The sequence below is a fragment of the Stegostoma tigrinum genome, chromosome 3, assembly GCF_030684315.1.
Source record: "Stegostoma tigrinum isolate sSteTig4 chromosome 3, sSteTig4.hap1, whole genome shotgun sequence".
Lineage (NCBI taxonomy): Eukaryota > Metazoa > Chordata > Chondrichthyes > Orectolobiformes > Stegostomatidae > Stegostoma > Stegostoma tigrinum.
This window is the reverse complement of record NC_081356.1, coordinates 71,686,957-71,709,913: the sequence shown is the minus strand read 5'-3', so window position 1 is coordinate 71,709,913 and position 22,957 is coordinate 71,686,957. Positions and strand designations below refer to the sequence as shown.

Genomic DNA, 22,957 nt, shown 5'->3' with positions numbered 1-22,957 from the left:
AATGAGAAAAACATCGGGAAGTATCATAGACACCATTGAAGGATTTGCATTTTTTTATTATCTTTATGGAATAGAAGAGACATTTAGGGACTAAATTATTATGTACTGGATTGAATGGTTGTAGAAAATTCTTTCGTGTATGATTTTAATGCTATCATTAAGCCACTTAAGAGTGTCAATTAACCAGCTAATTTAAAATAAACTCCTTGGTAATGTGTTACAAGGTCTTTCAAGGGATTTGAGGGTTTCACACTTGCAACAGCCTTGACTACATGTTTATATTTCTCATTCTTATTGATTTGGCTACTTGCTGTGCCCTGAGTTGTTAAAATTCAGAAAGAATCTCAGCTTTTGATATTAAAATATATCTGGAGCTACAAATAATAAGACCTTGAGTAGGATTATTCACTCCATGTTGAATCATCCATCCTGAACGACCCTTTAGTCCTATCATTACAGAATCTGATTTTTTAAAAGCATTGTTCAATTGCTGCGTGAAGAACTTCCTGATATCAACCCAAAATTATCCTGTATTAGTCAAATGTATGTCTTTTAATCCTCCTCACATAATGTAACTTAAAGCGATATTCTGAAACAAATCTTTTTCCCTTTCATTTAATATTGTAAAATTATCTTCATTTACTGTCCATTCTTCTCTAAAGCGCTAATTATGGCAGTCCAGGTGAAATGATTTTCCTCAGTAGCTGCTAAATGAGAGAGGTGAACTGTATATAATGCTCGGAAAAATTCTGACAGAGAACAGAATCTTAATCATCCGCTTCCAAATGGCTTAATTATTTAAGCAAACGTTAGTGATCCATGAGCAACAATAACTGCTATCACCTACATTCACAGTGGAATCTTACACTGCATTATGCTTTTCCAAAAAACAAAAATAAACATTGAACCTGCAAAGTGACAGAGATATCATTTGCTCAGGAGTTTACTTTTTATTCATTCAAGCGACTGGGCTTTGCTGGCTAGGGCCAGCATTTATTTTCCATCCCTAATGGTCCTTGAGAAAGTGGTAGTGAGCTGCCTTCTTGAACCAATGCAGTCCAAGTGCTGTGTGGAGGTCAACATTCCATTAGGGAGGGACTTCACGATTTTGAACCAGCAACAGTGAAGGAACGATGATATATTTCCAAGCCAAGATGGTGAGTGGCTTGGACGGGAACTTGAAGGTGGTGCTGTTCCCATGTATTTACTGCTCTTAACCTTCTAGATGTGCTTGTGGGTTTGGAAGGTACTAAGCAAGCTTGGTGAATTTCATGAGCACATCTTGTAGGTGCTGCTAGTGAGCATCAATGGTAGAGGGTGTAGCTGTTTGTGGGGGTGGTGTCAATCAAGCAGGTTGCTTTGTCCTGGATGGTGTCAAGCTGCTGGAGTGTTGTTGGAGCTGCACTTATCCAGGCAAGTAAGGAATATTCCATCCGGCTCCTGATTTGTGCCTTGTAGTTGGTGGATAGGTTTTTGAGAGTCAGAAGGTAAGTTATTTGCTGCAGGAATCCAAGCCTGCGACCTTTTCTTGTTGCCACTCCATACCTGGCAAGTCCAATTTAATTTGTGATCACTGGTAACCCCCAAGGGTTGGATAGTGTAAGATTTAGTTATGGTAGTGCCATTGATTTTCAAGGGTTAGATTCTGTCTTATGGGAGATGGTAATTACCTGACATTTGTGTGACTTGGATCTTATTTACCACTTTTCAACTTATACTTGGGATATTGTCCAGGTTTTTCTGCATTTGGTCATAATCTACTTCAGTACTTGAGGAGTTGTGAATGGTGTTGAATATTGTTGCAAAGTTGAGTAGAGTATTTGGGGACTGGAGGCAGGATGTTAGAATTTGGTGTTTGTAAAATATAGATGTTTGTAAAATGCAATGTGTAGTCCATTTAAAAGATTATGTGCTTTCTCTATGCTTGAAGATTCAAAAATGATATCTGTGGGCAGCAGCTTGTGGGTTTTCAGGTACACAGAGCTCCTGAATTGAAACATTCGCATCAAAGAGCCATACAGTCAGCAGGCCTAGCAGTTATGTTTTGTTATCAAGTCAACAAGTTTTGAATTTAGCCAATTAAATTGAACAAGGCACCCAGTTACCAAAACTCACTTAAACTTAAATCTCATGGTTTTGACAACATAGGACCAATCCTATTGTAAGGAATATTGATTTGTCATTAGAGTATAAAAGAAGGGAATGTTGGGCAAAAGCAGAAGAACATGCTGCCATCAGCAAGAGTTAGTAGCTTTCAGTTCTCAAGAGAGAATCTCTAGCTCTCACAGTCTTCTGTAAGTTTTAGAGAAAGCACCGTCTAAATCAAAGATACCTATGGCACAACTAGTTAATATTCCTAACAGAAGAATTTGACGGACAAGGCATTCCTGAAAGAACATTTAATGGAGAAGGCACAGAACATTCTAGAATACATGTAAACTGGCTGTAATTTCAAGAGGGATGAAATTCTATTTTATTATTTTTGTTTTATTTAAGTGGAACTTGTATTTATTGGAACAGCAATCTTATTTTATTTGGGAATAGTCAGTAGTTGGAAGAGGTTTATTTGATTTATTAATAATTTAGTTAAGTTTGTTACTATTAGAATTAGATAAATAAATTGTTACTTGTTAACTGTAAAGTGAGTGTTGGGATTTGATTTTACTTAACCACTAGAAGTTGCTGAAAAAACAGATTACACCCCTTCTCACACTCCTTTTAAAAGATTGTTGAGTGAGCCCCTCCTCTCTGGGTGTATCAGTTTTAGTTATGGGGGGGGGGTCAACCTTTAGTTTATAACAATACTGTACAATCATTAGTGAACATCTCCACTTCTGACCTTATGATGGAGGGAAAGTCATTGATGAGGCAGCTGAAGATGATTGGGTCTAGGACACTCCCCTGAGTGTCTCCTGCTGAGATATCCTGGAGCTGACGTGACTGACCTTCAACAACCACAACTGTCTCCTTAATGCCAGAAATGATTCTTACAAGTAGAGAGATTGCCTCATGATTCCTATTGACTTTAGTTTTGTGAGGGGTTGTTGACATTACATCTGGACAAATGAGATCTTAATATCAAATGCTATTGCTCTCATTTCATCTCTGGGATTCATCTCTTTTGTCTGTGTTTGGACCAAGAATGTAACAAGGTTAACAGCTGAGTGGCCCTAGATGAACCAAACTGAGCCTCAGTGAGCAGATTATTGCTAAGCTGCTCAATATAACTTCTCCATGACACTTTGCATCATTTTACTGAAGATCGAGCATAGACCAATGGGGTGATAATTGGTCAGATGGAATTTGCACTAATGTGCTGAGCTCCTCCATCATTGATGATGGGATATTTGTGGAGTCTCCACCTCCAGCGAGTTGTTTCATTACCCACTGCCATTGGATTCGGCAAGACCTCGGAGCTTATTCATTGGTTGTGGAATCACTTAACTCTGGCTTTCAATTGCTGTTTTATGTCATATGGCACACAATCACCCCCGTTTTATAGATTCACCTCAATTCTCAATGTGCCTGGTGCTGTTTCTAGCGTGCCCTCCTGCACTCTTCATTGAACCATGTTGGTCAGCTTGAAATGGGTAAACGTCAGAAATTGGTAATGATACTCAAGCTCATCTATATATAAATTGTACACATACATTTCTTAAATTCATGATTTATTCAAACACAAATGAAGGAAACGATTGTCTACTGGGATTAGTACTACTTACACCTCAGGACTCAGTTATAGCCTTGATAAATAAATGGATATTGCTCCTGTTTTTGATTTCAATAAGGTTACATATTAAATTCAATACATAAAAGAAAAGGAACATCTCTGTGAAAAAGAAATGACTTTTAGTATTTTCGTCAAAGCATAAGAAATTCCAAAGGGTACTGCTCTAAGTGTACAGTAGGCATCAAAAGAATCACCTGGAGTTAGGAGAGGTAATGGCAGTGAATTTGAAAATGTCCTTCATTCTGGAGACTGGATTTATATCCATTTCAATGTGTCCTTGATATTCTGGCTTGATAAGTTTTGTGAGAAATGACCTGCTAGTTAGTGGGAATTGAAAATTTTGTGCTATTAACACAAGCTCACAAACCACTGAACTCACACTGTTCCAGATGATCACCAATAGAATATTTACAGCCAATAGTTAGAAAAATCTTCAGCTTGTTGTTTCCCACTTTAGACTAGATGCAGATTCTGACAGAGACAGCTGAGTGTATTGGACCAGGAGAGCTGATATTTCTGAAGTCATAACTTTCCAAACAAATAAATCAATGAATATTTCTATTGTTTTTGGCAAAGACACACTAACTCATGTTGACTTTTCTTAAGGACAACACAGTATGGAGCTAGAGGAGCACAGCAGGCCAGGCTGCTTCAGAGGAGCAGGAAAGTTGATGTTTCTGATCGGGACCCCTCTGAAGAAGGGTTCCCATCTGAAGCAAGAGCTTTCCTGCTCCTCTGATGCTGCCTAGTCTGCTGTGTTCTTCCACCTCCATACTGTGTTGTCTCTGACTCCAGCATCAGCAGTTCTGACGATCTTTGACTTTTCAGAAGTAATTTTCCACTCCTCAGTTCATTCATCATGTGTCCAGCCTCTGCAGTGCCCAGCTCAAAAAACAATCATGCAGCAAAAGTGGTGAAAGTGTTCACTGCTGCCGGGACTTTGTGACAATCAAAGTGCTGGTGCCATATTCCAGACCCACTTGTGCTACTTCAAATGTTGCTAGCCATGAATTGTTCTTCACACTTTGCCGCTCCACCATGCTAACACGACAAATGGTTAAGAATGAAAGTTGGCATCCCATTTTACAGACAGGGATGTGGAGGTGCTGATGCTCAGTGTGGTAGAAAGAAGGCAACCAAAGGAGGCAACTCCACTAGATGCAGCTAGCCTGGACAGAAATAGCATCCCGTGTCAGCGCAATCTCCATAGCCAAATGCAATGACCTGGCATTATCGAAAGAAGGCTGTAAGCCTCTGCATCCTCAATGCTAAGTATCAAAATTTTCTCTCTGCTATTCATAGGCCACCATGTACAGTCATACAGTAAGAGTCATACAACATGGAAAGAGACCCTTCAGTCAAACTCATCCACACTGATCAGGCATCCCAATCTGACCTAGTCCCATTTGCCAGCATTTTAGCCCATATCCTTCTAAACTCTTCCTCTTCATCTACTCATCCAAGTGCCTTTTAAATTGTAATTGTACCCATCTCCACCACTTCCTCTGGCAACTCATTCCATACACCCACTACCCTCTGTGTGAAAAAGTTACCCCTTAGGTTCTTTTCAAATCTTTCCCGTCTCACCTTAAACCTCAGTCCTCCAGTTTTGGACTCTTCACCCTAGGAAAACATCCTTGGATATTCACCTTATCTATGCCCCTCATGATTTATAAACCTTTACAAGGTTATCCCTCAGCATCCAATGCTCCAGGGAAAAAATTCCCCAGCCTATTCAGCCTCTCCTTATAGCCCAAAATGTACAGCCTCCGCAACATGCTTGCACATCTTTTTCTGCGCCATCTAACGTTCAATGACATCTTTCCTATAGAAGGGTGATGATGCATATTCAAAAAGTGGTCTCACCAATGTCCTATGCAGTATGACATTCAAACTCCTATATCTGATGTTATGACCAAAGAAGGCAAGCATGCTAAATGCCTCCTTCACTACCCTGTCTTTCTGTGACTCCAATTTCAAGGAACTGTGCACCTGCACCGCTATGTCTCTTTATTTGGCAATCCTCCCCAGGGTCCTACCATCAACTATATAAATCCTGCCTTGGTTTGCCTAACCAAAATGCAACACCTGACATTTACCTAAATTAAACTCCCGCTGCCTCTCCTCAGCCTATTGGCCCACCTGATCAAAGTTCTAATGTACTCTGCGATAACTTTCCTCACTGTGCACTACACTCCATGTTTTGGTGTAATTTCCAAGCTTACTAACCATACCTCCTATAATCACGTCTAAATCATATATATAAATGACAAAAAGCAGTGGACCCAGCATTGATCCTTGTGGCACAAACCTCCAGTCTGAAAAACAACCGTCCACCATCACACTTTGTTCCCTACCTACAAGCCAATTTTGTACCCATTTGGCTAGCTCCCCTTGGATCTCATGTGATCTAAGTTTACTAATCAGTCTACCAAGCAGAAACTTGTTGAATGCTTTGCTGAAGTCCATAAGACAACATCTACGGCTCAGCCTTCATCAAACGTCTTTGTCATCTCTTCAAGTAACCCAATCAGGTTACGGAGACAAGATTTCCCATGCACAAAGTTATGCTGACTATTATAATCAGCTTTTGCCTTTCCAAATTAATGTAAATCCTGTCCCCCAAAGAGTTTTAATATGTAACCCAGATCAATTCAATGGGATATAAACAGCTGTTCAAGGTTCAGCATCAGATTTAGTCAGGAAGCAGCTGTCAGTGAAGGTGACTTCATGTTGTTGAGAGGCAGTCAAAGTAGAAGATTGCTACATTCAAGCTTTTTGTCACTCTGGAATGTGAGAAATAGGGGAAAGATGTTCTAGGTCAGAGATGTTGGTGCTATCAGCCCTCAAGCAGCCAGGGCTTTGGAGTTCCTGAGCGCTGAGAAGGCAGAAGAACATTGCTGACTCTGTGTTGGAGAGAGTTAGAGCTCAGACAAAGCCCTATGAGAGTTAATGATGCACAATGTTCCTCTCATCTGGGTCAGTTGCTGAGATAATTGTAGGATCTGTTTTGACTACATATGCTATTTGATGTTGTTGATGGGGTGTTCAACAACAGTTTGTCATTAACTCATTTTTGCTTCATGTTTATTCTGGACAATAAGAGTATATATTGTACATAATTATAGAAAAAGCATCTTTATTTTACCTAAGTTTTGATTCTGGACTAAATTGGGAAAGGACTGTTTTACAACAAAGGACCAAGGAAGGAATTGCTGTATTGAACTTCTTAATTTATTTCTTTATTTTTCTATTTTTGTACTTAAAATTTTGAACTTAGGTACCTTTTTACCTACGATGGCGCTAAGACTGGTGAAGTTGTAAACTTTTCACTGTAATTTTGTATCTCTGTACTTGAGTACACATGACAAGAAAACCTAAATCTAATCTTAATCTAATCTAAACTCTACTGAACCCATTGTGTGTGGTTTAATGTTGTTGCCTCCTTTAAGTATTAGGGCTAAGGTGTTTATAGACAGCACAGATTTGAGGATCTGTACACGAAGTGAAATCCAACCAGAAGCAGGTTGCTTATTGGTTGGTGGAGTTGTGACCAGTGTTGGATGCAAAAGTCCATCAGCTTGACAACAACTATCTGATTGGCCCCTGGATAGCCGAACAGCTTGTAAATCAGAATGATACTGGCAGGAACCCGTAGGCTGCTGCAAGGGTCAGGTGGTGTGTCTGTCCCTCTCTCTTCTATAAAATATCTTAAGCCTGAAGAAAATCAGGTTATTTCTTTTCTGCTAATTGCTGTAAGTTGTTGCTTTTAATCAATAAGGCAGAGACTTTATACTTCATGCCTCAATCACATTGTGCCTTTTGTGAAGAAGAGAGAGAACCTGAAGGAAAGGTTCTGAGAACTGAAAGACTTGGGAAACAAAACGATCACTCAATTGAATCCTGAGGACTGGCGTAACCAGTAACTTCTTCTCTCCATCCATATCACCAATGCTTTTTGTCTGTGTGTCTGTCCATATGTGTGTGTACAGGGATTTAGAAGGGGGTTAGAGTTTTAAAAGAATGGCTATACATTGACAATTCATTATTGTTTACCTGTGGCTACAACCTATTCTCCATGGAGGGCCCAGCCTGACCAGAGCCGACTCATGAACCTGTAGGAGCAGCAGACTCGCAGGACCAACCCCCTGGCCCATCAGGAAGCAGGAAACCTACAAGGAAATGGGGAAAATGTGCTGGCCTGAAGGTGAGGTTGAAACAACATGGTTTCAGGACTCCCATCCCCAGCATACTCCGAGCGAATGTCCAAAATATCAAAGACAAGATGGATGAACTTAGATCTAGACTTACCTTCCAGAGCGAACTGACAGAGAGCTGTGAGCTTTGCTTCAGGGAGATTTAGCTCAACCCCGCCATTTCTGACTGCGCCATACAAACTGACGGGCTCTCCATACAGCACATGGACCGCATGGCATCCTCATGCAAGGCGAAGGGCGATCGGGTATGCTTCATGATCAACACTTCCTGGTGCTCAGATGTAGCAACCCCAGTAAGCCACTGTTTCCCAGATCTAGAATACCTTACAGTAAAATGCCATCCCTACTACCTACCACGAGAGTTCACCTCCATCATCGTGACAGCCTGTGTGAATGTGAAGTATGCCCTAGACATGACTTACACCATCACAAACACTCTAGAGACAAAATTCCTCGAGGCCCTATTCATTGTGACTGGTAACTTCAACCAAGCCAACCTCAAGACGGTGACACCAAAATACGACCATCATATCTCCTGCCCCACCAAGGGACCAAAAATTCTGGAGTACTGCTACACAACCATCGAAGATGCTTACCACTCAATCCCAGCCCATGCTTCGAAAAATCTGACTACAGCACTGCGTTCCTCCTCCCAGCTTACAAGCAGAAGCTGAAATGGGAGAATCCTTCATGAAATGAGGCACAGTGCTGGTCCAAGGCAGCGGAAAACCACCATGAGGACTGCTTAGACTCGGTGGACTGCACAATGTTCAACTGTTCAAAGGAAAACATACTTCCTTAGCAAATACATGGAGAACTATGTACCAAAGAAGTCAATCTGAGTGTTCCCCAACCATAAACCTTGGATGAACGAAGAAATTCGCTCCCTACTGAAGACCAGACACACAGCATTCAAGTTGGTTACCCAGACCATTACAGAAAATCCAGATATAAACTCCACAAAGCCATCAGGGAGGCCAAGAGGCAATACCAGACCAGGTTATAGGCCCAGACCTACCAAATAGACTCCCGCCACCTAGGGAAAGGCCTTAACAACATTACAGGATACAAAATGAAACAGTGTAAGATAGTGGACAATGACACATCCCTCCCTGACACACTCAAGCTTTGTATGCTCAGTTTGAGCAGAATATCACTGGCATGGCAATGCTAGCCCAAAGGCCCAGACACACCTGTTCCCTCTGTCACTGCATCAGATGTCAGATCAGTCTCCCCGGGAGTCAACCCAAGTAAAGTGAGGTGCCCAGATGGTGTCCCCGGCCGAGCACTCCAATCCTGTAGGGACCAACTGGCGGAGGTATTCACTGACATCTTTACCCTCTTCCTCTTACAGGCCAATGTCCCCACCTGCTTCAAGAAGACCACCATCATCCCTGTACCCCAGAAAACACATGCAGTGTGCCTTAGTGAATACTGCCCGATAGCTCTAACTTCAATAACCATGGGGTGCTTCAAGAGGCTGGTCATGGCCCACATCAACTCCAATCTCCCAGCCTGCCCCTATTCCTTACAGTTTGCCTACTGACGTAACAGACCCACAGAGGATGCCATATCCTGAGTTCTGCTCCCATCCCAGGAACATCTGGACAACTTTGTTACATTCCAGCTGTTTGACTAAAGCTCCACCTACAATGCTATCATCCCCCCAATACTGATCTCTAAACTCTGTGACCTTGGTTTTGTTTCCACCCTCTGCAACTGGATCCTGATCTTTCTTACCTATAGGCTGCAATCAGTGAGAATAGGTAACAATAATATTCAACACCGGAGCCCCCCAAGAATACATCGTTAGCCCCTACTGTACTCCCTGTACACCTACAGCTGTGCTGCCAAATTCTGAATGAACACCATCTACAAGTTTGCTGATGACACCACTTTAGTGGGACAGATTTCTAATAATGACGAGTCAAAATACAGAAGGGAGATATGGGGCTTGGTGAAGTGGTGCAATGAAAACAATCTGTCTCACAACATCAACAAAACTAAAGAACTGATCGTCAACCTTTGAAAGAAAGGAGGAGAACATGTCCCCACCTATATCAACAGAACTGAGGTTGAGAGAGTGAAGAACAGTAAGTTCCTCAGAGTGACAATAACTGATGACCTCCCCTGGACCTCCCACATAGATGCAACAGTCAAGAAGGCGCAAAAATGCCTCTTCTTCCTCACGCTGCTCAGGAAATTTGGCATGTCCATAAGGTCCCTCACCAACTTCTACACATGCATCATTGAAAGCTTACTGTAATGGTTTGTTATGGCAACAGCTCTGCCCGGGACCATAAGAAACTACAGAAGGTGGTGTGCACAGCCCAGACCATCACCGAAACCAGCCTTCCATCCATGGGCTCTATTTACATGGCTTGTTGCCGCGGAAAGGTGGCTAACTTCCTCAAAGACCCATCACATCCTAGTAATGACCTCCTACAACCTCTTCTGTCAGGCAGCAGATACAGAACCTGAACACACACTCACAAGCAAGTTCAGGAACAGCTTCTTCATGGCCATTATCAGATTATTGAATGCACTTTAGCCTCAAATAATGTAACGTGCAATGTGACCTGTATGCCTCTAAGTCTTTTTGATCTGTGCATCCTTTGCTTACTGCGATCTACCTATACTGCTCGTACACAAAGCTTTTCACTGCATTTCCTTACATGTGACAATAAAATCAATCAATCATCTGGATTAAATGGTTGCTCTTGTTAAATACAGAAACCTGGCCCATATTTCTTGTTAACCTGACTCTATCAACAAGTAAATTGGCGACTTTGCATACTTCAAAAACTTTTTCTATTTTTGTCATGAATCTTGGAATAGTGGGAGAGATAGTAGGAACGGCAGATGCCGGAGAATCTGAGATAACAAGGTGTAGAGCTGGATAAACACAGCAGGCCGCTTCTTCAGAAATGAAAAAGGGTCTTGGCCCAAAACGTCAGCTTTCCTGCTCCCCTGATGCTGCTTGGCCTGCTGTGTTCATCCAGCTCTACACCCTTTTATCTTGGAATAATGGGACTTGATTTCCAGCATGCTATCTGAGTGAGGCGTGACAATTTCTTTTACATGTCCAACTTTGTATGGTAAAGTTTAATTTCTTTGTGCAAAATTGTGGAATCTTGTGGTTTTATTTTCTTCAGAATTACCTGGGATCTCTAATTTTATCCACTTTAAACTTTGCAAAGCAGTTCTGGTCCCTAACCAGATCATTGCATTTGGTGACTTGTCTGGGATCATTACTAACACAACAGTATTTGAGCCTGAATAAAACTTACATAAAACTGCCTGGCACACTCAACAAAATAACTCTGTGAAGTTGTTCAGTAATAGTTATTTAAAAATACATTGAGCCACTTATTATTAGATTCCTTATGTTTAGATTCCTTTCAAATAAGAAGTACTAACATTGCTGTTTCTTTGAACATGCCTTTAGACAAGTTTACAAAATGCTGTTTGAATTTCTGATGTTTGACTTGAAACAAAACAATATTTTGCTAATTTACTATAACAGTTCAAAACTGAAGCACGCATCAGCTAGTAGTTCAAATGTACCAAACATCCATTTATTTTCAATTGGTCTTAAAACTACCCCCTAACATCCAAAGGTTGGTTCAAATTAGTGCCTATTTTGTTTGATTTAGATGTCATTATTTCAGCATGTTGACATCAGGAATGAAATCTGTTATAAAGCACAGGTTAAAATCAACAAATATGGCATTCCCTGTTTTAGTGTCATTAGTCTACTTTAACTGATTATGAGTTTCGTGAAAATGTCACAAGCCAGTGACAAATCTCATAGCCATAAATTTCTAGGTTTTGACATTCAGTAGAGGTACAGAAAAGCAAGAAGAGAGTAAATATCGATGACCCAATAACTGTTTGACCTTTGACATCTTTCTCAGATATATGATCAGGAAGGATCACTACAACACTTTGTTGATGGCAGTGACCCCAACAAGTCAAACTGGATGAGATATATCCGATGCGCAAGACATTGTGGGGAACAGAACATGACAGTTGTCCAGTACAGGTAGGAGACATTGAAATTTTGAACAATCAATGTGATGATTAGCACAATTTTGAGTTTGACTGCAAAAGTGAAATAAAATCAGGCAACAATGCACAATACCTCCAGCTGATTTCACTAATATCTAATACTTCATCAAGTTTCTTCCCTCTTTCAAAGTTTGGGACTGAGACTGTTACCTTAGTTCCATTAATAATTTCACAATAATGAACTGGCCCATGCTAGGCTACTGTGGTACCAGGGTTGAGTTTGTCAAGTGCAGCTTACATTCATGTCACACAAGGGCCAGAAAATAACTGTCTGAACCAAGAAAGTTCTAGTCTTCTCCTCTTTATTTTTACACATAGCTTCAATTTTCAAAGCCACTCACTGTCACCAACTTGGCAGTCACAATTGACCACTAGGCCAACTGGAAGTAAAATCAACACCATCAACAGAAGAACAGGCAAAGCCTGTGTATTCTTTGATAAATGGATTGCCTTTTTAACCATAGAAGCCTTTCCACTATCTAAGAGATCAAAGACAAGTGTATGATGAAGTACATGCATGGATGTAGCCAGAACAGCAATCAAAACAATCCACTATCATCCAGAGCAGAAGAATTTGCTTCTTTGGTATCTGTGTTACTTGACTAAATTTCTGAACTTGCCCTTTCACCAACATTCGACATTTGTGGCTTATATGACACACTACAGTAACTCATTGAATAACTACTGGAGTGTCTTTTTTCCTTCGTACCCCAGACGTTGAAAAGGATCTATCAGAAGCATTAACTTTCAAGTTCTCCTCAAACAATGAGGATAAATCTCTTTAGATTTCCTACTTAAAAGCATTGTGAGAGTTTTATTACTTCAAAATTTGCTACAATTCAAGAAAAATGCCCATTTCTTCTTCTCAGAGCAGCTTTGAATGTACAAGTGATGTGTTAGCTACTGATACCCACATCTCAAGGAAAAATTTTAAAGTAATTTGCTTGTTCTGAGACTCTGTTATGAATAATATCTATCCTCTGCACTGTTCACGCTGTATAGCTGCAGTGTATGATCTACAGGATAAATTTTGTCAGTTCAACAAAGCCTGAAAGCAACTTTCGGCTTCAGGAATATGATGGGAATATTGCACTGCAACTCACACATCATCCTTCCTTGAATATATATTAGCATTCCTTCATTGCCACGGATCATAATCCTGGATTTCTCGACCTATCACAGTCATGGGAACACATTTACCAGAAATCTCCACCGATCTTCTCCTTTATCCAATTTCTATCTTCCTCCCCCTCTCTCCCTATTTATTTCAGAATCCCCTTTCCCTCGCCCACTTCTGAAGATGAGTCTCGACCCGAAAAGTCAGCTTTCCTGCTCCTCTGATGCTGCTTGGCCTGCTGTGTTCATTCAGATCCACACCTTGTCATGTCAGATTCTCCAACATCAGCAGTTCCTACTATCTCTCCAAATACCTGACAATGTTTTCTTACACTTGACTATGCAGATATTTAACACATGCTGATTGTTGAGGTAATCTATCGTAGGAGATATTGTTTTTCAGAGGAATTGTGAAAAAATTTCTATGGTGTTATTCAAGTAAAAACAAGGAGCTCCTCCCCATAGGCTTGACCCAAAATCATCGCTCAACAAGTACACCAGGAACAGATTTACTGGCATTTATATAATTCATCCATAGGGAGCATGCTGTTTACAAATTGGCTGCCACGTTTGCCAGAAAAATATCAACCACTATACATCAAAAATAATTAATTAGTTGAGAATCACTTTGAGGCATCATAGGAGTATGATAATGTGATATGTAAATACGAGCTGTTTCTTTCTTCAACTAAATATATTTTCTCTCTCATTGAAACACAACCCATGTGCCCATACTAAAAATGTTTAGGCAGTCAACCAGTTAAAACTGCATAGCATTTAAGTATCAAGCAATGTTAGTCTTTGCTTGTTATTTTGGACCACCCTGCTAATGAGATCAATGGTTTACAGAGTTATCTGAAAGTGAATGTGAATCGTTAGTCTTAAAGCGGTGATGACAAAATTGATTCTAAAGGGAAACACACATGCCAACAGTAAAAGAGGGGATGAAAAATAAAAGTGCCAAACTTTGGAAAAAAATAAAATGTATCAGTGTTACGATAAAGGGGAGGCAATGACCTAGTGGGATGATCATTCAAATATTAATCCAGGAACTCAATTAATGTTCTGGGGATCTGGGTTCAAACGCACCATATAAGTATCTGGAATTAATAGTCTAATGATGTCCATGAAAACATTGCCAATTGTTGGAAAAACCTATCTGGTTCACAAGTTTATTTCAGGGAAGTAAAACTATCATCCTCACCTGGTCTAGCCTGTGTGTGACTCCAGACTCACAGCAATGTGATTGACTCTGACTGCCCTCAGGAATGGTTTAGCAAGCCACTCAGTTGTACTAGTGACTACCATAAGACCATAAGATCATAAGACATAGGAGTGGATGTAATGCCATTCGGCCCATCAAGCCCACTCCGTCATTTAAATCATGACTGATGGGCATTTCAACTCCACTTCCCTGCACTCTCCCCGTAGCCCTTGATTCCTTGTGAGATCAAGAATTTGTCGATCTCTGCCTTGAAGGCATCCAACGTCCCGGCCTCCACTGCACTCCGTGGCAATGAATTCCACAAGCCCACCACTCTCTGGTGGAAGAAATGTCATCTCATTTCAGTTTTAAATTTACCCCCTCTAATTTCAAGGCTGTGCCCATGGGTCCTAGTCTCCCCACCTAATGGAAACAACTTCCTAGCGTCCACCCCTTCTAAACCATACATTATCTTGTAAGTTTCTATTAGATCTCCCCTCAACCTTCTAAACTCTAATGAGTACAATCCCAGGATCCTTAGCCATTCATCATACATTAAACCTACCATTCCAGGGATCATCCGTGTGAATCTCCGCTGGACACGCTCCAGGGCTAGTATGTTCTTCCTGAGGTGTGGAGCCCAAAATTGGACACAGTATTCTAAATGGGGCCTAACTAGAGCTTTATAAAGCCTCAGAAGCACATCGCTGCTTTTATATTCCAACCTTCTTGAGATAAACGACAACATTACATTCGCTTTCTTAATTACGGACTCTACCTGCAAGTTAACCTTTAGAGGATCCTGGACCAACACTCCAGGATCCCTTTGTACTTCGGTTTTGCAAATTTTCTCACCATTTAGAAAATAGTCCATGCCTGTATTCTTTTTTCCAAAGTGCAAAACCTCGCATTTACTCACATTGAATTTCATCAGCCATTTCCTGGACCACTCTCCTAAACTGTCTAAATCTTTCTGCAGCTTCCCCACCTCCTCAGTACTACCTGCCTGTCCACCTATCTTTGTATCATCAGCAAACTTCGCCAGAATGCCCCCAGTCCCTTCATCCAGATCATTAATATACAAGGTGAACAGCTGCGGTCCCAACACTGAACCCTGTGGGACACCACTTGTCACCGGTTGCCATTCCGAGAAAAAGCCTTTTATCCCAACTCTCTGCCTTCGGTCAGACAGCCAATCATCAATCCAAGCCAGTAGCTCACCTCGAACACCATGGGCCCTCACCTTGCTCAGCAGCCTCCCGTGAGGCACCATATCAAAGGCCTTTTGGAAATCTAAGAAGATAACGTCTACTGGGTTTCCCTGGTCTAACATACTTGTTACCTCTTCAAAGAATTCTAACAGGTTTGTCAGGCATGACCTCCCCTTACTAAATCCATGCTGACTTATTCTAATCTGACCCTGCACTTCCAGGAATTTTAGAAATCTCATCCTTGACAATGGATTCTAGAATTTTACCAACTACCGAGGTTAGGTTAATCGGCCTATAATTTTCCATCTACAAAGTCACAACAGAGAAATGGTGACTGTCAATCTAGTCAACCAGAAAAACAACAGGAAAACCAGCCCTGCCAACTCTGCAATGTCCTCCTTACTAACAGGTGGAGGTTAGTGCCAGAATTGGGATAGCTGTCTCACAGACTACTCAAGCAATAGCCTGGCATATTAATACCCATTGTGTCAATATCCCAGATACCACCACGATCACCCACCAACAGGGCCGACCCAACAGAGATGACAACACTGTGATATACAGTCAGCAGAGAGTTGCCCTGGGAATCTTCAATATTGACTCCAGACCCATGACGTCTCATTGTTTCAGGTCAAAAAAGGGCAAGGAAGCCTCCTGCTGATTACCATGCACCATCCCCCCTCAGCTGATGAATGTATACCCTCCCATGTTAAACAGCATTTGAGCAAGAGTACAAAATGTACTCTGGGTGGGGGATTTCAATATCCACCACCAAGAGTGAAAAGTGGAACTAAATTAGCTTTCCTCCAGTCCTCTGGCAAGCCCCCTGTGGCCAGAGAGGAACTAAAATTTGGGTCTGAGCCCCTATAATTTCGCCCCTCATCTCCCACAGCATTCTACAATACAGCTCATCTGGACCTCATTATTAGTCCACTTCTAAGCCTGCAAAAACCCTAATACCACCCCACTCCCAACGTCACTGCTCAAGAATTTAGTCTCTGTTTCTAAATTCTGTACCTATATCCTCCTTTTCTGAAATGAAGACATTTGTACCTTTGGAAAAGTCTTTGATGAGATACCCATGACAAAGTTAGACCCAGAATCCCATCTTGTTACCTGAATCTAATACTTTTCCGGCTAAGTGTGCATTGCATCAATTTTTTTCACCTTGAGGCTTAGCATGGTTTCTCGCTCTTTCTTCTGTTGACTACAAAATGAAGCCTTTCAACCTGTCACCTTGATTTGGGTCTGTAATAGTTATCCATTTATTCACATTTACCTGATCTTTCCTGCTTATGCCTTCTAAATTTTTATTTTTCAGATATTTATCCACGTTCCTTTGAAATCTATTATGATCCACTAGTGTTTCTGACTGGAATTCCCAACGCACCTCATTAACTACCTAATCAACTCCATGACATTCCTCATGTCCGATTCCAGCCCCAGCTTATCCTGTGCTGTTCCTGGACAACACACTGCTGCCAGGATAAAAGACAAAGCTGCGATAATCCTGGTGAACCATGCTGTCATGGAGAGAGAAGAACGAATGGTGCTGGTTTAGCCTTGGGGTTACCGCACCTCATGCAATGGGAAAAGTTGAGAAAGAAAGTCCTTCATGGTAACCTCAGCTGGTGTAGAAATTGTCTGTATTAGGAAACAGCTCTCCAGCCAACTGAGCTAACTGACCCCTGAGTTACCATACCTTACTGCTGGACTATTCCAGAACTATGTGGCATCCCTTGTGCCCATGCAATCTTTAAAAGCCCATTGCGCACCTGTACAATCTCTGTCAGTCAAGACCTGTCCCAAACAGTTTTTGACATTTTTCTCAGATTTGGCAGACAGAGGGAATTTGGTGTCCCACTTTGTAGACAGGAGCTTGGAGGTACACAGGCAGGACTTCCTTTTTCTGTCAGACCAGCAGCAGAGTCTGCGACTCCGGACCTTGGCAGCTTAGCCTGAAGTTGCTAGCTACAGCTGCCTGTAGGAAGAGAGTCAATTACTGTCTCCACTTCACTGTGCAAGAGCCACTATCTACTGCCCAATACTACCTACTCACTCAGTCTCTGCTACTGTACCCACCTCCCATGGCTCATGTTTGACCATTCTCATTAATGCCTGCAACCTCTTCTCTCATTCACTATCACCCACCCAACTCCTGGCAGCACTAACTCACAGTGTTTACTCACTCACTTTGGAACACCTTCCAACTTGCACAGAAGGTAACAGCTGTGCCGTCCACTTTCATCTCCTGTAATATCCGGCCTATTGTTATTCCAGGAGGAGAACATTCCTTAATTGTGTAAAACGATTCATGACGGGGGCTTACTGACGTTTAACTCCTCACCCCTAATGTGGGGAAATCCTGCCTTTGACCACCTCAAATGGCCGACTGGTCATGTCCAAGCCCATGGGCTGGTATCAGAGATTGCCCTAGTCCAAATGGAACTTAGAGAACTTGTAGAAATAAATAGTGATATCTTGGAAGGTACCCATTATTACAGAGGATGTTGTCTTAAAATGCATAAAGATAGATAAATCCCCGGGGCCTGATCAGGTGCATCCTGGAGCTTAGTGTGAAGCTAGGTAAGTGATTGCTGGGCTCCTTGCTGAGCCATTTGTATCATCAATAGCCATGGATGAGGTGCTGTAAGATGGAACATTGGCTAATGTGCTGCCATTATTTAAAAACGGTGGTAGGGAAAAGCCAGCAACTATAGACTGGGTGAGCATGATGGTGGTTGAGTTGTTGAAGGAGATTCTGAGGGACAGGATTTTCATAGATTTGGAAAGGCAAGGACTGATTAGAGATAGTCAACACAGCTTTGTGTGTGGGAAATCATGTCTCACTAATTTGATTTTGTTTTGAAGAAGTAACAAAGAAGATTGATGAAAGCAGAGCAGTGGACGTTGTCTGTATGGACTTCAGGAAGGTGTTCAACAAGGTTCCGCATGGTAGACTGATCAGCAAGGTTAGATTACATAGAATACAGGGAGAGCTAGCCAATTGATTACAACGTTGGCTTGAAGGAAGGAGGTGGAGAATGGTGGTGGAGTGTTGTTTTTGAAACTGGAAGTCTACAACCTGTGGCGTGCTGCATGGGTCAGAGCTGAGTCCACGGCTTTTTGTAATACAGATAAATGATTTAGATGTGAATATAGGAGGAATGTTTAGTAAGTTTATAGATAACACCAAAATTGGCAGTGTAGAGAGCAGCGAAGAAGGTTATCTCAGAGTACTATGGGACCTTAATCAGATGGGCCAATGGACCAAAGCATGGCAGATGGATTTTTATTTAGGTAAATATATGGTGTTGCATTTTGGTAAGGAAAATCAGGACAGGATTTATACACTTAATATTAAGGCTCTGGGAAATGTTACTGATCAAAAAGACCTTGGACTGCAGGTTCATAACTGATTGAAAGTGGGGTCACAGGTAGACAGGGTAGTGAAGAAGGTGTTTGGTACACATGCATTTATTGGCCATTGCACTGAGTATAGGAGTCAGGTTCGTGTTGAGGCAGCAAAGGACATTGGTTAGGCCACAATTGGATTATTGTGTTCAATTCTGTCCTCCCTGTCAAAGGAAAGATGTTGTGAAACTCGAAAGGGTTCAGAAAAGATTCACAAGGACCTTGCCAGGACTGGAGGGTTTGAGCTGTGGAGACAGGCTGAATAAGCTGGGGCTAATTTTCTTGGAGTGTTGGAGACTGAGGGTTGACATTCTTGAGTTTTATTTAGGATGAATAGCCAAGGTCTTTTTCACATAGTAGGGAAGCCCAAAACTAGAAGGCATAAGTTTAAGGTGAGAGGGTAAATATTTAAAAGAGACCTAAGGAGCAACTTTTTCATGTAGAGTGCAGTGCATGTGTGGAATGAGCTGCCAAAGGCAGTGGTAGAGGCTTGTATAATTACAACATTTAAAAGGCACTTGGATGGAGACATGAATAGGGAGGGTTTAGAGGCTTATAGGACAAATGTTGGCAAATGGGAGAAGATTAATTTATGAGGTCAGCATGGACAAATTGGACTGAAGGTCTCTTTCCATGTTGTACATCTCTATGACTCTACGACTCTAATCTGCTAGGAACTTCTGAACAAAGTCTATTCCACATGATGACTGAGCTCTATGGACAAGCCTGACAAGCTTGCTGATTTGTGTCTGCATTAAATGACATAACAAGACACTTCTGATATGAGCCTGGTAACTCTAGCTGAGGCATGTAGTGGACAAAGACAAGGCAAGGCCGGAATGCTGTGGGCATCCAGGTAGGTTCAGAGAGAGAGAGCACGATGACAGTGATTGAGAGTTCAGTGATACAACCTGTTCCAGTCAATGAGCTCGGAAATGCTGCTGAACACACAGTGTCCTTGTTGCACTTGCTGGTGCAGCATTGAAATACAGACATCCTTAAAGCACATTGTAGCTATGGATTAAGGGTTCTTAGATTGTGGAATATATGTATTATCAGTGTCTGTGGATGTGGGGTGCATGTCCTGAGATGTTGGTTCCCAATGTCCTACATGAAGGTTCTTTGGAACAAATGATGAGCTGACTTCACCGGCTACCTGCTTTCGATTTTGATGTCAAGATTTCTGGTCAATCCTCTGAAAGATTCTGACCAATGGTTGTATGAACAGAGATTGTTTGAGATTGGTAAAGCTTCATGAACCAATAGCAACATCAAAATAGTGAAACACTTCCAGAAGTAGAAAATTGAGAAATTGAAAACAATTATTCACAAAAATTTAAGGATAATGATGCTCTGAAAAACATCCTGGGAAACAGTTGCCTAGAATCTCTCTCTGTTCTTTTATTCTATAACTGAAGAATTGTAGTTACTTTGCACAAGTGATCCTTGGTCAGTATTTAACTTGCTTCACTGTGAGAGTAGGATTTCTAGTGTGGAAAACAAAATATATTGTGATTGATTACTTCAGGAGGATTTTTACCTTATCCCTCACCTACCATCTTTACTTAATGGTCAAAATTGCAGAGGAAGATTCATTCTTTCAGTGAACTCAGACACATTTTTAGAGATGAGTTTATGTTATTAGATGAATCTATATTTAGGATCAGTAACCCATGAGGTGTAATTCTACAAAGTCCTGCCATCCAACACAGAACCTTGATGGTGGGGATCAAAGCTATGTAATTGAGCTCATAGCCATAGAACTCTATTTCTGACCCATGCTTAGATACAGCAGAGTTTCACAAAATTGATCCCATGATGTTAAACATAATGGTCTTGCTTCAGTGGAAATGGTTGTGCAAAGATTTGCTTGTAGTAGTCTTGGTGTTAACAGATTTCTGAGGGATTATTTCACAAGCCTCTGCTCTGCCAACAAGCACAGTCAGGGCAATAATCGGTCTTGATTACATTTATGTCAACAACAAATCACCAAATCTCACCAAAATCAGCAAAGTGTCATTTCTGAGTTTCATGGAAAGTTTCTCTTCGCAAGGCCAAACAAACATTCTTACATGATTGTTCCAAACTCACCTCATTAGCCATATACCATACCTCAATGACACCCCTTTTATCTGATGCGAGGCCAATGCTCCCATTCTCCACAGGTAGGAGTACTTATCACCACCTGGATATTCTACCTTTCCATCTTTCATATCCCAGCCATTTATCCCGGCAAACTCTGGCAACCTGGGATGCCGGTCACTGTGCCCCTAGTAGCACATCACCACAAACCAACACTTCTCACGACAGCTTCAGTTCAAATTGAGAGGGAATCAGATCTATCCCTGTTCAGAAATGAGATTGTGTGCATTTTGGCTCGCAGGAGCCTCTTTCTTTGACCAATTCACAAAGGCATTGATCAACAATCTGCAAGGACTGTTTAAAAATGTGTTCATGGGATGTGAGCTTCACAGGCTGGATCGTTGCCCAGAGGGCAGTTAAGAGTCAACCACATTGCTATGGGTCTGGAGTCACACGTAGGTCAGACCAGGGAAGGATGGCAGATTTCCTTCCCTAAAGGACATTAGTGAACCAGATGGGTTTTCTTAACAATCAGTAATGGTTTCGTGATCACCATTAAACTCTTATTTCCAGATTAATATTTAATTTAAATACTATCACCTGCTATGGTAGAATTTGAACATTACCTGGGTCTTTCGATTAATAGTCTAGCAACAATAACACTAGGTCATCGCCTCACCCTATCCCTATTGATATGGTCACATTGCTTATGACCAGCATTTGTACCCCACAAGTTGCACACTATCTATATTTCCCATGTACAATTTAATGATTGCAAGCTACTTAAATCTGTACTCTACAAATGCATGACTGAAGCAATTGTAACTTGAATGGCCTCCTGGACTCACAAGTAGAACCTGTGTTCTTGACCAGCAAGCAGACATTGACTCTGCCAACTCCCCGTGTGATCACAATCATTTACCAAATGCTGCATTTAGAAATTAAGGGATTGTGGAGGAATGTAAGTCCTGCTGGGCAGTGAGTCAATGAACAGCCCGAAGATGCAGCTTGGGCCAATCCATGACTTGGCTGACTGCCCTTGAGTATGAAGTGTCCTTGCATCAGCATTGCAGTAGTAGGAGCTGGAGCACTCCTAAGTCATAGAATCATCAAGTCATACAGCACAGAAACAGACTCTTTGGTCCAACTTATCAGAGCCAACCAGACATCGCAATTTGACCTAGTCCCATTTGCCAGCATTTGGCCCACATCCCTCGAAACTCATCCAGATGCCTTTTAAATGTAGTAATGTATCCACCTCCTCTGGCAACTCATTCCATACACGCACCACCCTCTGTGTGGAAAAAGTGTCCCCTATGGTCCTTTCTGAATCTTTCCCCTCTCACCTTAAAACTTTGTCCTCTAGATTTGGACTTCCCCACCCGAGGAAAAATGACCTTGGCTATTCACCCTATCCACACCCCTCATGATTTTATTTACCTCTGTATGGTCAACCCTCATTCTCCAGAGCTCCAGGGAAAAAAGCTGCGATCTATTCAGCCTCTCCCTGCAACTCAAACCTCCCCAGTCCTGGCAACATTCTTGTAAATCCTTTCTGCACCCTCTCAAGTTTAACAACATCCTTCCTATAGAAGGGCAACAAGAGCTCTGCATAGTATTCTAACAGCGACCTCACCAATGTTGTGTTCAGCCACAAAGTGATGTCCCAACTCCCATATTCAATGTTTTGACCAATGAAAGCAAATGTGCCAAGTGCCTTCTTCACCACCCCGTCCATCTGTAACTCCACATTCAAGGAACTATGCACCTGTGTCCCTAGGTCTCTTTATTCAGCAACACTCTCCAGGACCCTACCATTAATAGTGTAAGTCTTGCCTAGGTTTGCCTTGTCAAAATCTAACTCGTCACATTTATCAAAATTAAACCCCATCTGTCACTTCTTGGCCCATTA

At 41.6% G+C, this 22,957-nt stretch overlaps 1 protein-coding gene across 1 annotated transcript in view; it reads left to right on the top strand.

Annotated features, from left to right (window-relative positions):
• prdm6 (PR domain containing 6) overlaps nucleotides 1-22,957 on the top strand; it is a 217,966-nt gene that overhangs the window by 126,488 nt on the left and 68,521 nt on the right. Inside the window, exon 4 of the mRNA XM_048527784.1 lies at nucleotides 11,865-11,992. Within this exon, the coding sequence (XP_048383741.1) occupies nucleotides 11,865-11,992 (128 nt within the window). The remainder of the gene's footprint in view (nucleotides 1-11,864; nucleotides 11,993-22,957) is intronic.